Source organism: Jaculus jaculus, chromosome 3 (assembly GCF_020740685.1).
Source record: "Jaculus jaculus isolate mJacJac1 chromosome 3, mJacJac1.mat.Y.cur, whole genome shotgun sequence".
In the NCBI taxonomy this organism is placed as follows: domain Eukaryota; kingdom Metazoa; phylum Chordata; class Mammalia; order Rodentia; family Dipodidae; genus Jaculus; species Jaculus jaculus.
This window is the reverse complement of record NC_059104.1, coordinates 184394581-184411964: the sequence shown is the minus strand read 5'-3', so window position 1 is coordinate 184411964 and position 17384 is coordinate 184394581. Positions and strand designations below refer to the sequence as shown.

Below are 17384 nucleotides of genomic sequence, written 5' to 3'. Positions count from 1 at the left end.
TTGTTTGCAGTGGCTGGAGGTCCTGGCGTGCCCATTCTCCCCCCCCCCGTCTCTCTCTCTCTCTCTGCTTTTTCTCTCTCTCAAACAAATAAATAAAAGTGCTAGGTACTAAGCAGGGGGCTCTTCCCCTTGGAGACTCACCCCACCCATCGTGACATATCAACTGTTATCTTTATTTTGTATGTGAAGAAACAGACCCAGCGAGATGTTGTTGGCCAGACTCCATACCGAGCCCCAGGGAAGGTGAGAGCCCAGTCCTGCTCAGATTCAAATGCCTGAGCCTTCTCCTTTGTGCTGCCCCCCCCCACCAGAGCTCCCGGCTAGGGAGACGGTGGCCCCTTCACATACACAGCCCAACGCAGAACCCTATTTTCTTCCTCAAGTCCTCTCTGGATTCTCCAATGTAACTATGTATACTTCATAGCTAAAAGCATGGAGCTGGGCATGGTAGCGCACGCCTTTAATCCCAGCATTTGGGAGGCAGAGGTAGGAGGATCGCCATGAGTTTGAGGCCACCCTGAGACTACAGAGTGAATTCCAGGTCAGCCTGAGCTAGAGTGAGACCCTACCTTGAAAAACCAAAACAAAAAAAGCATGGATTTCTGGAAAGACAAAGGTTGGGTCCTGGGTGCATGGGCTGGCCAGGGGTCAAGTAGGAACACCCACCATAGCTCCATGGGAAAGTGCTCTGCACGAGGACCCCCCTCAGTGGACCTCAGCCACAGGCTTTGCCCCAGGCTCTGACTGGCTCCTGGTGGCCCAGCGGGTGGCTGTGTTCCTTACAGCTGCTCAGAGGCCCCTGAGGTGGAACATGAAACATTGATCTCTGACGGGTGAGATGCTGGCCCTGGCGGGAAGCTTGCTCTGAAGGATGTTCACAACCATGACCTGATGACAAGGTTCTGCCACCTGCAGAGAAAGTCCCGGAGAACCACAAGGCAGGCCTGGGTCCCCATCAACATTTCCCAATTATAACAATTTCACTTGTAGACTTTAGGCCATGTTCTCAGAACCTTCCAGGCCAGTGTCTGTAAAGACGTCCTGAGAAACAGCAAGAATGGTCACAATGTCAAAGCTCGCGCCCGCCACGCGGGCCACGGACACACGGAGCAGCTTTCTGTGTCTTCCTCCAGAGAAGCCACCGCAGCCCTTTGCCCAAGGACCTGGTCACCCTGGACAGCGGAGGAGGCTGAGAGCTGCAGAGGTCACACAGCTACTAGCCTGCAGAGCCAGGCCGGGCCAGCCTGTCTGCTGAAGTGTGGCCCAAACCCCTTCCCTGGCTAGGAGGACCAGCTGTGTGACTGGAAGAGGCAGCGTGAGCTTTGCAGGCCAGGGTCCCTCACCAGCTGTGCTCTGGCCTCTCAGCCCGTTCAGGAGAAAGCTCACCCCCAGCCTGGTGCAGTCAGGAGGCCAGCCTTCGAGAGAAGGGGGGGCACTTGCAGCGTCACGCGGGGACCCGCTGCACAGTGGGCCAGCCTGTGGCCGTGGAGGACAGTGCGAGCGTGAGGAGGCTGGGCTCTTGGACTACGCTGGGGGCAGACCCACCGTCAGCAGCCCGCTGGCCCATGTGTTCTTGCTGCCCCTGTGCAGGGCTTCCTGCACGTCGCATTTCCTTTGCTGCCCAGGTATCACGAGGCTCCCTCCCTCCCTCACCTTCTCCACCCCCACACTAGTTACAACGGCTACCGTGGGCTGGAGGGATGGCTTAGCAGTTAAGGCGTTTGCCTGTGGAGCTGAAGAACCCAGGTTTGATTCCCAGGACCCACGTTAGCCAGATGCACAAGGGGGCGAACTCTGGAATTCGTCTCCGGTGGCTGGAGGCCCTGGCGCGCCCATTCTCTCTCTCTCTCCCTCCCTCTTTCTCTGTCAAATAAATAAATAGAACTGCTGCCTTCGTGGCACCTGTCGCCCTCAGCCGCACCACACGTCCAAGCATACTGACTGCTTCTTCGCATTCCCCCTGCAGTGCACTGTCAGGCTCGGGGACAAGAGTTTCCATTTTGTTCTTGGCTTGGTTTCCAGCTCTACAGTGGGGCCCGCCACACAGTAGGTGCTCGTATCTGCGGGATGAATTCGTGAATGAACGCATGGATGAGTGCTGACAGCAGCCTTGGAACACACTCGGCGTAGGCAGGGGTGCAGGAGAAGGGGTTCCTTCTTGTGCCACGGCGGGGGAGGAAAGGGAAGGTGAGGACGCCATGGGACATGGAGCAGGGCAGGGCAAAGCTGGCTGGCCATCAGGGAGGCATCTGGGCAGGGCCGGGATGGACGGGGTAAGCAAGGCCCTGCAAAGGCTGGAGGAAGCTCAGCGCGGCTACCGTGACACAGGCAGTGTGGCCTCTGGCCTGGGCACAGTGAAGCTGGCTCTCGAGGCCCCCGAGCTCAGCTGTCCAGGGTGGCCCTGCTAATATTAGCTGTCCCCACCCAGCCTGGCGTCAGGTTGGCGGAGTAGCCCGGCCTGAGAGTGGACACTGTCCATTGGCACCGACAGGAGCCCTCAGCACTGACCCCATGATTCTGCAGCTCTGAGGTCCATGGAAGAGCAGGAAACCCCTGCCTTAACCTGACAGAAACCAGAACGCCGTGACATGCCCCCCTGTCCACCAGGCCCGCCACATTGGCACACTTGTCAGCATCCCAGGTCACTGAGTTTGGCTCTGGGCCAGCGTCTGATGTCAGCTGCTTTCCCTTCCTCTCACCCAGAAGGCAGAAGTTCTGTCGTCCGTCTCTCATACCCCACGAAGAAGAGCTGGGACCAAGTGGTCCATTGCAACAGATCGGGGCACTATGACTCAGACGGGGTACAACCTGCCCAATAGATGGGGGCACCACAGGGGAATAAAGAGAAAATCCATGCCTATCTCTCAGGGGGTGACATCCTTGAAATCTGGCCTCTGGGAGACAGACTGAAAGAAGGTGCCCCGGGGGCCAGGACAGGAAAGTGGCCACTGGAAGGGGTATTGCGGCGTGTTGGGAACTGAAGGAAGGAAGCAGGTGGGGCACAGGTGAGGGTTTGGGTCTTCTAAGGCCACACACTGCTGAAAAGAAGAGAATGGAACCCACAGTAATTAAACACTGATTGTGTTCCAGGTTCTGGGCTGAATGCTTAACACATTTAATCCTCTTGACTTCCCTATGAGTCAGGTGCTATTAATATCTTTCTCTTGAGGCACAGATGGGTTAGGGAACTTGTCCAAGGTCACACAGCTGGAAAGCGGTGAGGCTGTGATTCGAACTCAGGCTTCTTCAAAAGGGTTTGCTCTGAGGAGAGATAGGGGCTCTGGGTCATATTGCCAGGGACAATAAGCAAGAATTGCATAAGAGGGAAGGAGTCCCCCATCACACACACATTCAAAAAATTTTTTTGAGGTAGGGTCTCACTCTAGCCCAGGCTGACCTGGAATTCACAATGTAGTCTCAGGGTGGCCTCGAACTCATGGCCATCCTCCTACCTCTGCCTCCTGAGTGCTGGGATTAAAGGTGTGCACCACCACACCTGGTCTAAAATTACTTTTTCCCCCCTAAACTAAATGTATGACTGAGGATCCAAGTAGAGGAATTAGGGATAAAAAACATCCTTCGGGCTGGAGAGATGGCTTAGCGGTTAAGCGCTTGCCTGTGAAGCCTATGGACCCCGGTTCGAGGCTCGGTTCCCCAGGTCCCACGTTAGCCAGATGCACAAGGGGGCGCACGCGTCTGGAGTTCGTTTGTAGAGGCTGGAAGCCCTGGCGCGCCCATTCTCTCTCTCTCCCTCTATCTGTCTTTCTCTCTGTGTCCGTCGCTCTCAAATAAATAAATAAAAAATGAACAAAAAATAAATTAAAAAAAAAAAAACCATCCTTCCTAGGCCTTTGAGAAGAAGAATCTGTTTTGAAACACAGTGACTAATACCTAGAGCTTCCCACAAACACGTTGACAGGGCAAAGAGGAGAATGAGAAGGGACGGGGAGGATGGGCAGGGAAAACAGACAAAGAACTGGCTGGGCTGGAGCGATGGCTTAGTGGTTGAGCAGTTGCCTGTGAAGCCTAAGAACCCGGGTTTGAGGCTCGATTCCCCAGGACCCACGTTAGCCAGATGCACAAGGGGCGCACGCATCTGGAGTTCATTTGCAGTGGCTGGAGGCCCTGGCACGCCCATTCTCTCTCTCTCTCTCCCTCTCCCTCTCTCTCTCTCTCTCTCTCTCTCTCTTTCACTCTCTCGCTCTCAAATAAATAAATAATTTTTTTTAAAGAGAACTGGCTGGCCTTCAGGGAAAGAAAATCCCAGAGAAGTCAGACTTTGGGTCCTTGGAACTTGTACACGTTGGTTTAGGACACTCATGGATTGGCCTCCAAGTTCTAGCTGGGAATGGCCAGGTTGATGCAATATGAAACCAAAGTTAGGAGATAATGGGATGTAAGGGGCCAGGTTAGACACATAGCTTGTCTTTTTTAGGTAGTCAGACAGGGGCAGGGCCGCTTACATCACGCCCTCACCACACCTGTCTCAGCTCATCCCGCCTGCTGCAGCTGCAGGACTCAGTGTCTGCCAGTCTCAGGGACTCAGCTCTCTCCAGCACTCGACCCTGCCCAGGTGGGGAGATTCCTCCGCTGATCCCAGCCAATTGGTCGGTACACCTGGCGCAGGTGTGCCAGTTACTTCTGGAGCACAGGCTCCAAGCTGAGCTCCTGGAGAAACTGCTCTTTTATTCTCCTCATCTCTGGCCCTCGAGCTGCGCACAAGCACACGCCTGGGGTTTTCCGCTGGTCAGATTCTCTCTTCCACCCTGGCACCAGGTGGTAAGGGACACTTTTTTTAATTCTTTTTACTTTTTAATCTCTTTGGAAGTGCGCACTTTTCTTAAGTGCCGTCTCACATTTTTTTGAATCCAAGGTCTATATTCCTCTACGTGGGCTCTCAGACCACACGGTGCGTTCTCCCCCTTCCTGCCACTTTCTCTCCTCAGCCCCTCAGCCCTCAGCCCTCTTCTGTCCCTCACGTCCCGGTTATGTTCAAATACTGTGGTGACTTAAAAATCTCTCTCTAGCGGGGCGTGACAATCCCAGCACTCAGGAGGCAGAGGCAGGAGGATCGCCGTGAATTCAAGGCCACCCTGAGACTACATAGTGAATTCCAGGTCAACCCGGACCACAGTAAGACCCTACCTCAAAAAACCATAATAATAATGATAAAAATTGAAAAAAAATTAAAAAATATAAACCATTCTCTTTAGTCTGGATTGCCAATTCTTTGGTTAATAGACATGAACTCAGAGCTTGAGGTTCAAGGATTATTCCTAAGCACCCCATTTTAGGTAAATAGCTCCCCATATCAGGGACACAATGTGAACACCTTCAAGTGGCCCTGAATGCCTACAGTGTCACGGGCCCCCTGCCTGACTGGGGCACTGAGGCAGCTGTAGGGCTGACCGCCCTGCGCCTGCTCATCACTCAAGCTCAAGCTGGGTGGAGGCGTTTCCCAGGCGAAGCAAGGCAGGAAGACATCAGCCAAGGATGGGTTCCAAGGCACGGCACCCATCACCCCACCTCTTTTCAGATGTGTGTGAGTGTGCACTGCACACGTGTGTATATGTGTGCATGGTATGTGTGTTTGTATGCATGCACGGGTACATATACATGTATACACACAGAGACTTGACATTGGGCATCTTATTTAATAGCTTTCCTCCTTATTCTTTGAGGCCAAACCTCTTGCTGAACCCTGACCTTGCTAGTTCAGCTGGACTGGCTGGTCAGTGAGCCCCAGGGACTCTGTCCCCACCCGCCCGCACTGGGACCACCGGTACTTGCTGCTGTGCTCAGCATTTACAAGGCTCCTGGGTCTGAACTCGGCTCGGGCTCGTGCGACAAGGGTTTTCCTCTAAGGTCATCTCTCTAACCCTGACCTTCGCCTTTCCATTCGCCAAGCTTGTTTTGAGGCAGTATATTACTGTATAGCCCAGACAGGCTTTGAACTGGAGATCTCCTGCCTTTGCCTCTAAGCACTGGGCCTACAGGAACTCGCCACCACAGCCATCTTACCTGACCTTTAATCAATACATATGTATCCCCACCTTGTTCCGGGGATAGCACAACTGATGAAAGAAGTAGACTTTCCTGACTTCAGGGAACTCACATGCTAGAAGAGCCGACAAGAAGCTAGACAAAATGAAGAAAATACATGGATGTGTTGATGCTGATAATTGCCAAAGAGAACAGTGACGCCTGAAAGAGGGTAAGGTCTGCAGTCTGGGGGAGGTGCAATCTGAGAGGATGGCACCTGAGCAGAGACCGGAAGGGGGGCTGTCTGCACTAGAGGGCCAACAAGAGGGTAGGCCTGAGGCAGGAGCACAGACGGAAGCCAGGTGAGTGACCAGAGCAGTGAGTGGAACCTGACGGGGAAGGGGCACTTTGTGGCCCTTACAGCCCCCGGGAGGACTTGGGTTTCTCCTCTGAGGGAGACTCGAAACCTGAGTGAGACAGAGCAGAGGGCTAATGGAGTCTACCAACCTGTCAGGGTGACCTTGCTGCTGTCCTGCAGAGAAGGGGCGTGGGCAGGGCGGGGCAGCCAGGGCCGAGGTGGGGAGCATGGAAGGCCTTGGCAATAAGTCTACAGTCAAGAAGGTAGCGGCTTTGGCCAGGGCGGTTGGGGTAGTGGGTGCCGTTGAGGACTGGGTGTTTTAGGCATGATGAAAAGATTTGTTGCTGTGTGAGGAAAAGCACCCAGGACGACCTCACAGCTTTGGGTCTGAGCCATTGGACGAAAGCAGACGACATCTACTGAGAAGGGGTCTCGCTGTCAAACCTCATCACCCCACCACCAAACTGATGAACCAGGATGTTCAGAGTCACCTGTGGCCCTGCCAACCTGCACACACCGTCCAGCTCCTGCGTCCTGAGGCTTCTCCCCGGCAGCTAACAGTGGCCTGCATCAGCATCTCTCAGACTTGGATGGGTCTGAGTCATCTGGGGAGCTTGTTGAGATGCAGGGCTGGGCTCAGGGTTCTTGGGCTGCAGCCTGGGAGACTTCATGTCTAACAAGGCCCTGCTGGTGCTGCTGGTCAGAAGGCCACACTTGGAGCAGCAGCCCACACGCCCCAGGCTCCATCGCTCTCCCCAGCTGCCTCGGCGTCCTCACCTGGAAGTCGGCGGCTCGAGGGATGGAGTCCTCCCACAATGCAGCTCAGGCGTCTGAACCTCTGGCAGCTGCCCAGGTCGCTTATCCTGGGTAGTTCTGAGGGTCGGCCCTGGTGGGGCTTGGGGTGGGAGTCCTCTGGCATCCACCCCCGAGCCTCTCTGTCAGCCTCTCCTTTCTGGCACAGCACTTTCCCACTATGGCCAGCACCAGGGTATCAATACAGCCTGGAGCTGGGGGTCTCCTCTCAATAGGTCCCTCAGGGCTGACAGCCAGGGAAAGGAGACTGCAGAGGAGGCAGCAAATGTTGCCCATGGGGTGGAGAAGCACAACCCACAGCAGTGACACCCCGAGCCCATGCCAAGAGGGTGAGGCTGCCACGCTCTGAGTGAATGATTGCATGAACGAATGAATGAGCACTGGTAGAGTGTGCTGAATAAGCAGGACAAGCTCCTCACACTTCCCGGGCTCCCACCCATCTGGTGACAGGACTCTTGCCCCAAAATTCACCCATGCCCTGGACAGCAGCTGGGCTGCAGTGAGGAAGCAGGGGGAGGGAGAACTTGGTCTTCTGGGAAAGCGCGAACTCTTAGACCTCACCATGTTGTAGCTAGGCGATGTTCAGTGGTCACTGGCGTCAACCTCCAACTGTTCCACGTAGAGGGTCTGCAGCCCCAGTGCCCTGGGTTTTGCCCAAGGTAGCCCAGTTGGTTTAGTGACCTGGCAACAGATTTTGCCCTGGTCTGACTGCCTGATGCCCACAACCTTTTGTGTGCGGTCTCACCTCTCCTTCCTTGAGGGTCAGCCTAGCACCAGCCCCAGTCTTCTAGAGCTGCCCCAGTGCCTTAGCTTAACGTGTGCAAGATCAGTGCGCCGCTGTCCAGCCCAGAGCCCTTGGCCCCAAAGGAGCGAGGGCAGAAGCAGGTAAGTCTGAAAGACAGGAACTGTGAAGGATGAATTACATGTTCAGCAGAGAGAGAGAGAAGAAAGGACAGGAAGTGGGAGGACTAGATGAGCAAAAGCACAGAGATGAAAATGAGGGCTAAAGACCAGGAGGCCTGGAAGGAGGCCGGCAGAGGAGAGCAGCTGCAGACATGGCCGGCCCAGAGCAGAAGGCCTCGGAAGTCGAGCCGAGGAGCAGCCAGCATTCCTTCCATGCACCCTCTCTCACAAGGTAACTCCTCGTCCTCCTTAGTGCCCATGCCACTTCCCTGCCAGGCTCAACCTGTGTGGAGAGGTGTGGGAGACAGCTGGGCACTGCAGGGAGGCTTTCTTTCTTGGGAATGCCCAACCGGCCACAGCCCTCCCCCAACGATCCAGGTCAGGACCTGCTGCGCAGGATCCCTGGACAGGTGGTTGGGAACCAGATGGAAATACAAACCTGGAGCATGGCAGGCCACACACAGATCCCCCCATTTCTGGAACATGCACAAGAGGCAGGATGGCATGGCGGGTGTGGACAGAGTCTGATGCCAGGTAGGCCAGCTTTAAATGCTGGCTTCTCAGTTTATGAACTGAGAGCCTTGGACAAATAATTTGACCTCTTAGTACTTTGGTGAACTTGCTATGACACTGGCCCGGCAGTGGAAATGTAGTCCCTGGGAGTCTTGTGAGAGTTAAATGAGAACATGTAAATCCAGCCTTTGCGATGTGTCTGACACAAGTAAGCGCCTTCACCATGGCTGCGTGAGCATTAAGATGCAAGAAGGGGGGCTGGAGAGATGGCTTAGCGGTTAAGCGATTGCCTGTGAAGCCTAAGGACCCCGGTTCGAGGCTCGGTTCCCCAGGTCCCACGTTAGCCAGATGCACAAGGGGGCGCACGCGTCTGGAGTTCGTTTGCAGAGGCTGGAACCCCTGGCGCGCCCATTCTCTCTCTCCCTCTATCTGTCTTTCTCTCTGTGTCTGTTGCTCTCAAATAAATAAATAAATAAAAATTTTTTTAAAAAAAAGATGCAAGAAGGGAAGATGACGTGCAAATCTGGCTTGGGAGGTGCTAGGAGTCTGGGCCGCAGCCTAGGTTAGCTGACCCGAGGAGGTCCCGAGCAGCCTGGCTGCATTGGGAAGGAGCAACTGCTGATTCTGCCTCCCTTGGGAAGGACGATGGGGCAGCAGAAATAGAAGAACAGCCCTCCCAAGTATGGTTTGGGGTTCTTTGAAAAGTGAGAACCAAAAGGAACAGATGGCCAGACCCTCGGCCCAAACCCGCTCACTCATGTGGTTTTGCGCAATGCTGTCTCCCGGCTGAGCCTGGTTCTTCTGCTCTGAATAGGGGACATGACAGAGACTTCAGTCCAGCCCTGACCCTTCTTCAGGGTTTATTGGTGCACTTCCCATGACATGTAGTGTTAGTAAGGAACATTACTAAATTATTTCAGCTAGACCTTCAATCCTTGGTATCTGGTCATCCCCCAGATGGAGCAGGTTCCCCACCCGCCATCACCCTCAAGAATGACTGGTCATCCTGTCCTGGTTTTGGTGAGAATCCCACTGGGCTGGTTCAGCCTGATCTTTCCCAATGGTAACTTTTCATTTACTGACCAGTTCTGCCTCCCTTTCCCTGGCTACACACTCCTACTTGCTCTGATGCTGTATTCACAGGTAGGTACATCTTCAATGTGAAGCTCTGTGGCATGGGGCCCTGAACCCATCATAACGGTCCTCAATAAAGTTTGCCTTTCTAAAGATGCATGCTTTAACATCAGTCATTAAGTAACTTTTTATTTAACAGTAGCCACTGGAGGCCACCTTGGGAGCACCCATCTTGCCCAACATTCCATGCCCATGAAAAGCTGATCCTCTCACCCAAGCGGTTCACCTGAACAAAAGTCGGCAGCCAAATGCTCCCGAGCCTCCCAAGTTCTCCATTTTCTCTGAGCCTCCTTCAGGGATGGGAGTTGAGACTAGGGTAGTGGACAGGCTGGTCTGGGAGTGACAGCAGGGAGCGGCTTAAGGGCCTGACCTTTTGGTCCAGCGCAAATACACTGGTCATAAGACTGCTTAGAATAGCCAGAGGTACTAAATTCAGCTGTCGTGGGAGGCCTGAGATCCCTGGCTCAAGCAGTAGCCCTGGAATGAACCACCTCCCAACAGCTCCACCACCTCTAAGACAATCCTTGCCCTCCCTGGGGGCGTCAGGCCAGTGCTCTCCAAAGCTTCCGGCACATGCAGGACCTCCTGAGCACAGACACTACCCTCAGGGTGCCAGACTCCAAGCACCATCTGAGATGGGATTTGAAGTACCCACTGAACGTGGGGCTAGGAGAGACAAGGGTTCCCAGCCAACCTGCTCACAAGTGACCTTGGGTAAAGTACTGTTCTCTGGGCCTCGACCTCACCTGTCACAATTGCCCCACGACACTGAGTGTGGAGGAGACTTAGGAGTCAGGAGAAGATGAGCCTGAATCAAGCAAGGCTGCTAGTAGATGTCTGACCACCAACTGGGTCACTGAGGTGCAGGGCTCTGGGGACCAGGAAGGGCACTGCTGAAGAACTGATGAGGTGGGCAAGAAGGATAAAGAAGGGGACAGGGTATGCAAATGCCCTGAGTCAGGCAAACTAGGCCCCTGCAAGCAACTGAGCCAGGCCAGGGGACTCGAGCTCGGACAGCCTTGTCAGGAGACAGGAGAGTCAGCCTGGGCCCCGAGAGAGCCCAGAACAGACCTGGGAAACCCTGAAGACTCTGGTGACCCGACAGATTTGTGAGTTGAAAAGGCCTCTGTCGCTGCCAAATGGAAAATGAATTGGAAGAACCTGGGTGCAGAGACGCAAGGGGAGCCAGGAAGCTGCTGTAGAGTTGGGCCTAGGGGAACAACGCTGGCCTGATGGCAATGGAGGACAGAGTCCAAGACAGTGTGAAGTAAAATGGTACAACCGAGAAGCAGCCATGGAAAGACAAGCATTTCCCGAGCCGTTCCTGTGTGCCTGCAGCATCTCGCCACACGAACCTCTGTGGTTGGTTCTAAGCAGCCCCATTTGTTAGTGACCAGCCTGATGGACTCCAGCTACCAGATGCTTGGCCTGTGATTTGCATTATTGTAAGGGGCTAAGGGAGCTTGGAGATACCACTGCAAAGACAGGAAGACTGCCGGTAAAGGATCATTGGAAGGAGAAGGAGAAGGACACTGAATGCAAGGGACTATTCCATGGTGGGGGCCTCCTTAACACACTACCCTGTCTGAAAGTGGGCCCGGGCCTGGGGACTCTAAAGTGAGGAGAGAGCTGCCTAGAAGCTTCCTGGTAATAGCTCACTCCTCACGCTAAGCCAGGATGCCACGAGTCCTGTGTCAGCTGGAACTGGAGAAATGAAGAATTCTGTGGATGAGTTCTTCATTCTACCCCTGTCCTCCTCAGGGAGCTTGGGAAGTCGGGGCTACATCAAGTCCCAAAGAGGAAAGGAAAGAGGGAAAAAAGACAGGCCTGGGCAAGGGGTCAGATGGGTAGTACATCTGACCTTTGGCATTTGGAAGGTCAAGTAACCTAAGGGGAGAGATGTCACCATGCTCACACACATACCTCATACATATACTGGAGACACTTCCTGGCCTGCCACCTGCAGACCACCATTGGCCTTGATATGACCCTGAAGGATGCTCCTGGTGACAACATGCAAATCACAGGCAAAGCCCTGAGGCCTCGGACCTGAGCTGGCCCTCAAGGAGGAGAGGAGGGTAGGCTTCAAGCCAGCTAGCTGCTCCTACGCACCTGCTCTCATACCTCTGCCACTTTGCATTCAAGAACTGCCCATCCCCTGCCCTCTTCCAGGCCAGTGCCTGCCCCAGCACGGGCTCCTCTGGGATGGTTCTTTTCCCAGGAATCCCTTTCACCTCTTGCTACAAAACACTATCATCATCCAAACTGTGTGTGTGTTTGTACCCGAGGCCCCACGCCTGCTCCACACTATAAATGGGGCTCATCCCACCCGCTCAGCAGCGCAGAAGAGAAGGATGGGGAGTTATCTGCTCCAGCCAGCACTGTCACCCCTCAGAGCTCCAGACAGGGCTTCCCATCCCAACCAAGCACCCCTATCTTCATGGCCAACATGCTAGATGGGTGAGCTCCTTGGAAAAGGTGGCCTCACCACTGGCCAGCGCACCCACACCTGGCATGTCTTCTAAAGAGGCTCACGAGAGGGACAGCCCAGAAGTCCCAGGGTATGGAGGCAGGAAGGAAGCTGACCTGGAACGTCATCTTCCTTGAGGCCCACAGAGGAGCTTTCTCACACGAAAACACACACTGCAACAATAACTCTCTCTCTCTCACACACACACACAAAACATGCTGTCAAACAAAAGACCTCACAGAGTCTGTCACACACCGGATGCACACGGCTTTACACATAGACTCATGTGTAGAGCTTCACATGCACACTTTCACACGTGTCACACACCATATACTCAGTGATACCCTCACCCGGAGTTTCACATGCAGCATCTCTCTTATGCATGCAGTCAATCTACCTCATTCTCCTTACACACATTCATTCTCTCACATGGGGACACACATATACAGAATCCGCCCCCACAGCCACAGTTTCTCTCAGTCACATCCCCAACACACGCACACACTGGCATGCACCTGTGTACACACTCATCTCATAAATATTTTTATTCTCACACGAGTCTCACGCACAAGAGAATCTCTTACTTACACAGATTCCTTCACACACATACAAGCTTTTCTTTGACGCAGGCAGTGTCATACACATATACGATTTGGATCTAGAATCCACAATAAAGATTTGAATCCTAAACCCTGATCCACCAATCTGAGAAGGCTGCGGGCTGTGAGAGGGGAGGAGTAAACACAGGGGCGGGCTCAGCAGCAGCAGAGCAAAGATGGAGGGGAGGAGGGCGGGCAGCTGGCTAGTCTCTGCGCAGAGCCGCAGAGAGGCAGCGCAATGCAGCTAGACCAGCCAGGCGGGCAAGGGGCCGGAGCCCGAGTTCTAATCCCAGCTCTGCCCCTCCATTCAGCTTGCCCTTGAGCTGCTTCCTCCCGCTGCGGGCCTCGGCACCCTCAAGTATTACCTACACGCGTGGAAAGGGACTACAACGTCTTTGTGAGCTCTTAGGGAAAGTGGCACAGATGTCCTGAAATGGGACACCTGCATTCCAATAGCCCCCCGCCCCCAGAGCTCTCTGACTGCTTTTTCCCCAGTCCACTCTTCAATGGGCAGCCACTAGAGAATTAAAAGACTTTTCAGTTTTGTGGTTTTATGCACCATCGAGACCTCAGGCTTCACTCAGGTGGCCTATTTGTTTCCACTGTGTGAAGGCCGCCCCACAGCCTAGGAATATGCAGTGGGAGGAAAGAACACTGACCCCCCCGCCCACCACAGATTCCTGGCTACCCTGAAACTTGGCGACGTTGATCAGAGCTGGGTCTAAGGACAGGAGTGGAGGGTCTCAGATTCCCTCTGGTTCCAACTACCTGGAGGATGTTAGGCCTACTCCTGGCTTCCAGGGGCCAAGAAAAGGCATTGCCCAAGGTCAAACGTGGGCCGGACAGCTGCTCTAACCCAGTCTTTGCCCAGCCTGCCTGCCTCCACTCTCTATCCAGTGCTGGTTCAACCTCCCAGGCCCCTGCTCCAGCCCCTCCCCATAGCTCAGCACAGCCTCCAGTTACATAATCGTTTAGCTGTGGTGGCCTGTCAGAGAGGGGAGAGGAGAGGAGGCAGACCTCTGAGGGTCCTTCTCTACTCTGGGGAACGGCAGGGAACTGCTGGTGCTCAGGGCAGGAGACTTAGCGTCCAGCTTCCAGGGTGACCTTGGCCAAAGTCCCCAGGGGTAACGTGACAGGCCAGGTGCTTTCCTTTCCCTGTCACCCCAAACACACACCTGATCTAGGAGTCAAGGTGTAATATTCTGAACTGCTGCCCCTTTCCTCATGTGCCTTTCTGGGTTTTTATCATGGCAACAAATCGGCCAGGTGTCTGCCTCCACAGTCCTTCTCTGCCTTTGGGTACCTTCAGGGCCCCCAAGTCTCCCCTTGTCCACTAATCTGCAAATGTCGGTCCCTCCCCAGCTCTGCTCCCAGGCTCCTAAAGACCCCAGGGAAGGGGCTTAGAGCACACAAGGCATCAAGACTGTAGCAGTTTTGCCTCAGAGGCAGAAAGGGCTGACAGACAGTGAGGGGTGCTTTCAAATTCCATACTGCCCCTTCCCTTCATCTTTGGTCCTCTTTGGGCCTGAGGATAATGAAGCCCAGCAGTGTCTCTTCCAGGGTTGCTGACCAGTCTCTCTTTTGGGCTCAGTGACAGATGGTCCACTAGGAATGGCCCTCTCCCGGTTTTACAAATGAGGAAACTAATCCTGAGAGGCCAAGGGAGGGACCAAGGTCAACAGTGGGGTGTTCTGTGTCTGGCTTAATATCTGCTGTTACTAAAGGGGTGTGGCTGATGAAGACACACCCCCTTTGCACACTGTCCAGGTAGACTCCTCTAAGGACCCCCTCTCTTCGTCTCCCACACCCACATATCCCCTACAGAGGCTGGGGGCAGGAGGACCATTAAGTCGCAGACCTCCTCCAAGCTCCTCCCCTTTCCAGGAGGAGGGAAGACACCTCTGACCTTAAGGGGCAGGTCCTACAGCGGTTCCTATCCCCCACCCCAGCCCTGTGCACACCACCCATCAAGCTATTAATTACCCATGAACGTACCCTAGACCATCTCCTCAAATGGCCTGATGCTGGCCGCTGGGGAACTGGTCTGAGTCAAGCTTTCCAGCAGACCCAAGGCCCTCCTGCTACTCCGGGGCATCCTGACCTGGGAGGAATAAAGTCTCCCTGTGTCTCCCCTGAGCCAGAGGTCAATTCACACCTTCACCGTGTGCATCTGCAAAAGGCACGCAGCGGTTGGGGAGGGGAGGTTCTGTACACTCAGACACACAGACATACTCATTCTCAGCCGATTACCTACTCAGACACACAGCAGCACATGCACATAAATATACATGCATAATCTCCTCAAACACACCCATTCATATGCTCTCACGCATACTGAATTCATCAACAGACAAGCTTCGGTACCGACAGAACCAGACAGCCTGGCAAGTCACCCCTTGCCTCTCACACACGTACACACCCCCTTCGGTTCGGAGCACCCCGGGCGCGGCAGGCGAGAGCGGCGAGCGCCCCGTCCTCGCGAGGAACGAGCCGGTCACTTACCCGCGCGTAGCGGGATGAGTAAGGGTCCTCGAAGAGCGCCCAGATGCGCGGCTGCCAGCGGCGCCAGAAGCCGCCGGGCCGGCCGTCGGGAGAGTCACTGAGAGCCAGCCGCTTGGTCATCTCCAGCTCGTCCTCGCCGTCGCCCGAGTCCCCGGGGCCGTCGGCGTCCGCGTCGTCGGCGCTGTTGTCCAGGGGCGCGCCACCGAAGCTGTCCAGCGCCTCCTCGGCGTCGCGGTGCTGCCGGTAGGTCATCCAGCAGCAGGGCTCCACGTCGGTCTCGTCGATGCCCCAGAAGGCCAGCTCCTCCTCGTAGAGCGGCCCGCACACGTCGGCCGGGCAGTGCAGCTTGCCCGTGCGGTAATAGTTCAGGATGTGCGCGAAGACGCCCGGGTGGCGGTCGAAGAAGAACTCGTCCGAGCGCGGGTCATAGTCGAAGTGGCTGTGGGCGTCGGGCTCGGCCAGCCAGGCCAGCCGCGTGCCGGGCAGCGTGCGCAGCGTCGAGCGGTACGTCTGGTGGCGCGTGCCGCCCACGTTGATCACGATGCGCTCGCTCTCGTCCCCCTGGCCCATCGCGGCGCCCCCTTAGGCATGGCGCGGCCCCGCGACACCCATGGGAGCTGCCGCCAGGGGGAGTTGGCGCCGGGGAGGGGGGCACGCGGCCTCCTCCCCCCTCCCCCAGCCGTCGGGTTGGGTCGGGGTGCGTGTGCGTGTGTGTGTGTTTGGAGGAGGGCGGGGGCACAGAGGACTGCGGCTCGGGCCACCCCCTCCAAGCAGGGACCCCAGCCCACTCCGGAGGGCGCTGGGTCCAGGGTCCAGGGAAGGGGGGAGGAGTGTGCGCGGGAGGGATCCCGAGGGTCTCCGGGCGCCAGATGTAGGAGGGAGCTGGTCTGGCTGCGGAGGAGGCAGAGGAGGAGAGAAGGGAGGGAAAAAGAGAGGAAGGGAGGGAAGGAGGGAGGGAGGGAGGGAGAGAGAGAGAGAGAGAGAGAGAGGCGGCGCTCAGCAGCGAGCCCCGGGAGGGGAGCAAAGAGGGTGGGGGGGCCGGGTTCCCATTACCACCTCAGCGGGAAAATGGAGAAATCGACACAAAGCTAATCTTTGCAGGGGGAGGCCAGCGGTTCCTCTCCGGGGGCCGGACCCGTAGACCAGCCCCCAGGAGGGGGAGGGGAGGAGACGGGCGCCTGGAAACGCTCTCGAGTGGCCGTGCGGTGGGCGCTGCGGCGCGCTCCGGGCGCGAGAAGGATGGATGCCGGTCGGCCGCCTTCCTCCGCGAGGGCTCGGCTGCAGCTCGGGGTTCAGGGCAGGCTCCGATCCCCTCCGCTCTCCTTGCCAGGCTGGCTGCTCCCCTCCGCAGCGGGCGAACCCGCCCGCCCGCCCTCCTCGTTCCTTCTCCCCGCCGCCTCCCGGAGGAGATGGCGGGTCCCCCGCCCCGGGCAGGGGCACCGGGGTGCTGCCCCGCGGGCGCTCGGGTTCGACCGGGGCTCCTCAGCTGGGCTGCGCTGGGACTCGGGCTTCCGCGGCGGTGCTGAAGGGACAGCTCCCGGACGGCCGGGCAGCGGCGCTGGGCCGGGCGGGGGGCTGCCGTCCCCGCCGGCTTTGGGGTGCCTGGGCCAGCGGGCACCGGCTCCGGTGTCTCTGCGCCCCGCGCTCCGCTCCGGGCTCCGGGCGGGCGGGAGGCGCCGCCAGCCGAGGCGAGAGGGGCTGCGGAGGTCGGGCCCGGGAGGCGGGGGAGGTAGGTCCGGGCGCGGCGGGGCGCGGCGGGGCCGGCGGGCCCGGAGGCGAGGTGCGGAGCGGCCGCCGCCGCCGCCGCCGCGGGCTGAGCTCCGCCGCCTGCCCGCTCGCTGGCTCGCTGGCTCGCCGGCTGCTCGCGCGGTCCGCGTCCAGCCCGCCGCTCTCCGGACACGGGCACACGGCGCGCGCAGCCGCACTCGCCCCCGGAGGGAGGCGCCGCGCTGGGTCCTAAAAAGCCCTGATTCCGCGCCCCCCTCCTCGCCTCGCGCCGAACCCGGCCTCGCTGCGCCCCGGCGCTGCGCCTCCGGCTCCGTGGGGACCCGCCGACGCTCCGCCCTCAGGGAGCTCCACGCCTGGGGCGGGCGGGGGCTCCCGGAGACGT

The 17384-nt window shown here is 56.9% G+C and overlaps 1 protein-coding gene across 1 annotated transcript in view; it reads right to left on the bottom strand.

Moving 5' to 3' along the window:
- Positions 1-15844, bottom strand: part of Kcnc1 (potassium voltage-gated channel subfamily C member 1) — a 42947-nt gene extending 27103 nt beyond the window's left edge. The window contains exon 1 of the mRNA XM_004650823.2: positions 15275-15844. Coding sequence (XP_004650880.1) covers positions 15275-15844 — 570 coding nt within the window. The remainder of the gene's footprint in view (positions 1-15274) is intronic.
- Between the last annotated feature and the right edge of the window lie 1540 nt (positions 15845-17384).